Below are 5,636 nucleotides of genomic sequence, written 5' to 3' on the forward strand. Positions count from 1 at the left end.
TGCTGAAACAAACACTCAGCTTTGTGTTAACAGCTGCTGGACAAAGGAAAGAGCAATAGGATTTCCCTGCCCAGTACAAGTGCTAAATATCCATTTGATTTTAATACTCTAATACCTGAAATAGTGGGTTTAGAATGAACTTTTGTTCATTCTCTAGGTTTAAAGCATGATTTTCTAACACAACAGCACATCTTCTAACCAGATCAACTGGAAGTTCTCTGGTTTCAAATTCCTGTCAGTGAGGCCTGGACACATTGGCTATAGATAAGAGCATAGAGATGAAAAAGTTGTCAGAACCATGATTTTTACCTGAAAGCCCCACTGTAGTCGTAGTATCGCTCTTGGGAATTCCGTGCACATTTGTTCTGCCCAGCAGAATCCCCTTTGCAGAGCTTACAGAGCGATTTGGGATAGGTTAGGCCATTTGCTCCAGGAACACAGCTTGCATTGAAATAGTCACTTACAGCTGAATATGAAATAAGAATGAGAAATTTTTAGCAATGAATAAAGATCCTATAATCTCATTTTAACACATCTAGGCAGAACATCTCTTAACAATATTTAGAAGGTGGAAATAATTTTGTTCTTAAAAGATAGTTTCCAAGTTTAAGAAAAAAAACCCTGCAGCCTTCATCAGACTTAGGTTTATTCCATCTTACCATGAGAATCAAAGCCAAAGAACAAACAGCACCTAGAACCACACATAAGGTCCCAAGACCTTATGAAAAGGCATGCTGAAGAACAGATCTTGGCCTTGTAACTCCTACCTTTTGGAAGGTCACATCCCATTGCTGCCAGGCGTCCACTGTCCATCAGATAACCCACTGGGACATCCCAGCCAGCAGTTCTGTTGATGCCTGTGTGGCATGAACTGACACCCTTCAAACTGTTGATAGTGATGTTGGAGCTCTTTCTTGCCACAGCCACAGCATAGTAGGAAGTTCCAATCTCTGCAGCACAGGAAGAAAGGGAAGCAAGCAAAGTAGCCTCACAGTGGCATTACAGTGACAGACACTGATGTGTGGCCTCTTGTGCCTTCTCAGGCAAGTCTCATTGTCCACATCCTTGGTGGGAACCTGATGACCATAACTGAATATCCTCTGTTATCTCTTGAGTATGAAATATCTTAGTTAAAGGTCACAGGTAATCTGCTTTAACTTGGAAGGTCACCCTGCTCTGAAAGGGAGGTGGGATGAAGACATCCAGAGGTTCCTCCCAAGAAGAAAAACCGAATCCAGCTCCAGCTCATAACAGCATGGTGGAACACCAGGTGCCTGCAGATGGCTTCAAGAGCTGTTCCTTCCCTTGGGTCTCTAAAAATTATGGGGGACATCTTCTAGCTCTGAACTACACAAACATGTTGATACTAAGCCTGTAGTCAGGATGACAAGTCACCACTGAATTATTATCTCTGTCTTGAAAGGAACTCAAAGCTTAAGGACACCAGGAGGAGAATCTCTCTCTTCCAGCAGATAATAATATACACTATTGAAAATAAAATAAAATAATTCTCATTTATGGAATTGAGAAATAAACCAAACAACAATTTATACTTTGCAATTCATTAATCTGTCTGCAAAGTACAGAACAGTAAGCAGTGAGACAATTGAAAATAAACAAACAACAACAAACCTCAAACAGGAATGGCTATTTTGACCTAACTGTTTCAGGACAAACTGTGCCTCAGTCCTGCATCTTGGGATTCCTCCAAACATTCTGTTATGAGCAGGAACATCCAAGAGGGAACCTGACCATTACCTACTGTTAAGAGTCTTCGAGAGGAGGACCCCAAAATTAAATGGAAACAACTAAAATGTGTAAGAAAAAGCAGATATTAAGTAACATGGAAGTTACTTAGTCAGAATATACCTTGATCATATACTTCCCCAACCACAGGTTTCAGACCATGCTCCTTTCCAGCCTGGTAAATCAAACGGCCATCCAGTGTCACCGCATCTGCCAAATCATCCTGTGCACACATGTTGAAGATAAATTATCAGTATTTCTCAACAGCCAGAGGCAGAAGACATATGAATTTAATCTCTATTATGCGACTTCTTGTATCCAAGAAGTTCTTCTAAGGGCACTCAAATTTCTAAATGACAATTACCAAGAGGGATTTTAGAACTTCAAAACCACCTTCCTTGAGAAATAATGCAGAAACCAGTCCTGAACCATGTTGGCCTCACTTGTCTTTATAGTCCCAAAAAATCTTAGAAATGGTTCCTACAGCCCTGTGATTAATCTAAAGGCCCACAAGTTTGGAATTTTATTCATTTCTATAGCTGGTGCCCCAAAGCTTGAAGATTTCAAGAAAGTAAATGTAATTTTTGAGGTCATACAGATAGTTTGAAGCAATGTTTTCTGCGGCTGTAAAATCTGAATTCCCAAGTTCACTCAAAAGCAACCTTAAAGCACTGTAGCTTTGGAGATGTGCGTGTCTGCTGGCTTGTACCCTCAGCAGAGAAAAAAAACACGCATTTTGTGAGAAGGGAAGCAGATGGCTGTGCGTTTCAGAGGAGGAGAAAACCATCTAAAAGGACCACTGAAAGTGGGGGTATACAAATCTGGGGCATCCACTGCTGGGAAGGTGTCCAACAATACTGTTATCATTTCAGCTGACTGTAACAAGTGACATAGACATCTGACAGTGAGAGAAAGAAGAGCAGGTGGGAGGTAGAAGGGTATGACCCTCAGGAAGAAGAAAATGAGCCTCTATAATTGGGGTTGAACAAAAAAACAGAGCAGATAAAATGGGAAGGCCTGGCCACAGAAGACAACAACTTGATTAGGTGGACATATTGCCACATGAGACAACACTTTCTGATTGGAAAGCTGAGCCTTTGAGATCCATTTAGCAGAAGAACCTCCAACAACAGCTTGTGTATAAGTAAGAGTGTATAAATCACAGAACAAGACAGAAAAAATGCCTATTGTATTTAACACTAAGTAGTTTACACGCTACAGACCTCTTCCCTTTAAATGCCCACCATCACTGCTGAGGTGATGCATCAGCAGTATGGGTATTTTATTTTTTTCTGTAGCAAGTATTTACCAATACATTTAGCAAAAGAACAGGATATTTTTTGCTAAGTGTATGTGCAATGGCAATACCTGTTACTTATTTTCAGAAGGACTTCATTTTTGTGTGTCACAACATTTGAGAATTATCTACAGAAGTGTTCAAAGATCTGAAGAATAGCTCTGGTCACATTAAATATTGTTAGGTTCCCTAGTTTAATGTTTAGACATTTCTCAATTTTTAAACACACTCAAAGAAGAAGGGTTTTTACTTTATCCCTGTGCTAATACATTCACAGGACTAAGTCCAAGTTATGCAGTGTTATAAAGCAGCATATCTTTGCCTCTTCAGCCATCGCATTCCACTCTCTTTTTGTCTTCAAAGAGCAGAGTTCAGTGCAGATGCAGACTCAGGGGTTCCACAGAGAAGGACAGCTTAACCATCTAGTAGATTATTAGCACAAGAAAAAAAAGAGGGCTCAAGGACAAAGCCTTGTCTGAAGCCTTACAGTGAAGATCCATTTTACCAGAAAGCTACTTACTCATGCTATCTGCCTGCAGGTTTCTGAGTTCAGCTAATCAAGTTTTAGAGGAATCCAAGGTTTTTATATAGGTGCCTGCTGATTGCAATGACTTATAAATGCAATTGTGTGCACTGTATTGCAGAAGCAGACCCACATCAGCCCTTTTGATAACCTGCTTCACGGAGTCTAACAGGTCCCCAGTGGAATGCAGCCACCTGCCCAGTGGTCTTAGAAAGATCTGATACTAAAATGTATTTTCTGTCTGATTCCAAGGTAAGACCCACATCTGTATCTTTATCTGCTCCGAACATTCCTCAATACAGTCTTGATTTCTTTGCTCAAGAACAGTATCATGAGGCAATGCAGGCATTTTAGTAGTCAGAAAACTCTTCTGCTTCTGTTGTCAAAAGAATTACAATATACCAATTTCTGCAATTTGTTCCTATTTTTTTCTGGTCACACAACCACTTGCCTCATCTCCCTTCAAACTAGCTTGTCAGGCCTTGTTTTGTGGCTCTGAACCTCTTGTCCTTAACAGGCTGCATCTCCTCCACAAAACCCTGATTTTTGGGCATGTCCACACAGGATATACAAAGATTATTCTTTATTAACACAGCCAGCCATCCTTTCCTTCCCCCACACTCTGTCAGTGAAGACGACCACGACTACCTGATGCCACATTTCCTTCAATATCCCCTTGCTGCCTTCCACTCCCTCCTAAGGAGGGAATTACTTTCCATACATCATTTTGCAAAGCCACATGTTTATAGTCTTTAAGACCTTCCCCAGAGCCATGCTACTTGTGGAAACTGAGCATGCTCTTGGCAGCTGAATTAATACAGCTGGGTTTGTGTGCCCTTTGCTCACCCTACTTGGTGCTTTGTCTCTCTCATACTCCAATACTAGAAGATTTGATTTGGCTTTACACTCATCTCATCTGTATATACAACAATTTCCATGATAGGGCCCTGAAATGGCATTGTGATTCAGAATTTATTGAAATGCAATCTACTTATAAGCTCAGCACCACAGCTTTAACTACTGTCTGCATCTTACAACTCCATCCCTTCTTAAATACCTGCTAAATAAATCTGACAATTCGCAAATCAAAGATTAGCATTTGAGAGGAAATATTTAAGACTTTTGCTGTGTTCCTAATGACTGGCCATATGTGTCTGGCCCAACAGATGACACAGGGCCATTCTGACATTCAGGTTCATATGGATAACTATGTGTCTTTTAAAAAACATACGCTTTGATTTTTCAGAGTCATGAATGTTGGGAAGCATATCGTGAGCTGCCTGGATCATCAGATACTCATGGCTGGGCTGTGTGCATCACCACTGGATTATGATTAAGTACATGGGGAAATAAAATCAAGGACACTGCTGTCACTAACAACTCACCTTGATCATCTGGGTACAGTTAGCAGGTGACCCCCCCTTTGTACACTCCAGAGGGGGAAGGATACCAGCCTCACTAAAGGCTTTACTCATGTCATTACACTTGGAAAGTTCTTGCTCAGAGACAGTGCACCACCGGACACGTTCCAGGCCAAGAGCTGCAAACACAACGCCAAGAGAAAACACAGTAAAATGCAAGCAACAGAGCTTACCATTCAAAGGTTCCCAAAGTGCCAACACTTCATTCTGTTCCTCTTCCCAAAACAGAAAGAAATCAGGGCTCTTTCAACAATGAATCTTTAGAGATGGTTCCCACTTTGATTCAGATTAACATAAATACTGAAGTTCTTTGGAGTGGAAACAGAATAGGCTCAGACTCAGATACTGAAACCTCATATTTGTTTCTGACACAAGAAACATGGGTACCATGGAATAGGTCAGGGTGTCCAGACTATCCTTAAAACCTTTCAGAATACATCATCTTTTCTTAAGTCAAAAGTGCTAAAAATTGTTGTTTACAAAGATATACTACAAAACCAAAGAGATTGTCCAAAGACAACTCTGCCTGAAGCACTGCTAGTTTGTACCTGGAATCCTGCCCGAGCCCTTTTTGGTCTGAATAAAAAAAAGCTATCTTAGGTGCCACCCAGCTTATTATGAAAAGAAAACTTTTCCCTTCAAAACACTC

At 40.7% G+C, this 5,636-nt stretch overlaps 1 protein-coding gene across 1 annotated transcript in view; it reads right to left on the reverse strand.

Annotated features, from left to right (window-relative positions):
- Positions 1–5,098, reverse strand: part of MFI2 (antigen p97 (melanoma associated) identified by monoclonal antibodies 133.2 and 96.5) — a 14,168-nt gene extending 9,070 nt beyond the window's left edge. The window contains exons 1-4 of the mRNA XM_010001720.1: positions 4,952–5,098; positions 1,870–1,969; positions 768–950; positions 310–466 (exon numbers count right to left, since the gene is read on the reverse strand). Of these exons, the coding sequence (XP_010000022.1) occupies positions 310–466; positions 768–950; positions 1,870–1,969; positions 4,952–5,041 (530 nt within the window). The 5' untranslated portion in view covers positions 5,042–5,098. The remainder of the gene's footprint in view (positions 1–309; positions 467–767; positions 951–1,869; positions 1,970–4,951) is intronic.
- Between the last annotated feature and the right edge of the window lie 538 nt (positions 5,099–5,636).

Source organism: Chaetura pelagica, unplaced genomic scaffold (genome assembly GCF_000747805.2).
Source record: "Chaetura pelagica isolate M959 unplaced genomic scaffold, ChaPel_1.0 scaffold807, whole genome shotgun sequence".
In the NCBI taxonomy this organism is placed as follows: Eukaryota; Metazoa; Chordata; class Aves; order Apodiformes; family Apodidae; genus Chaetura; species Chaetura pelagica.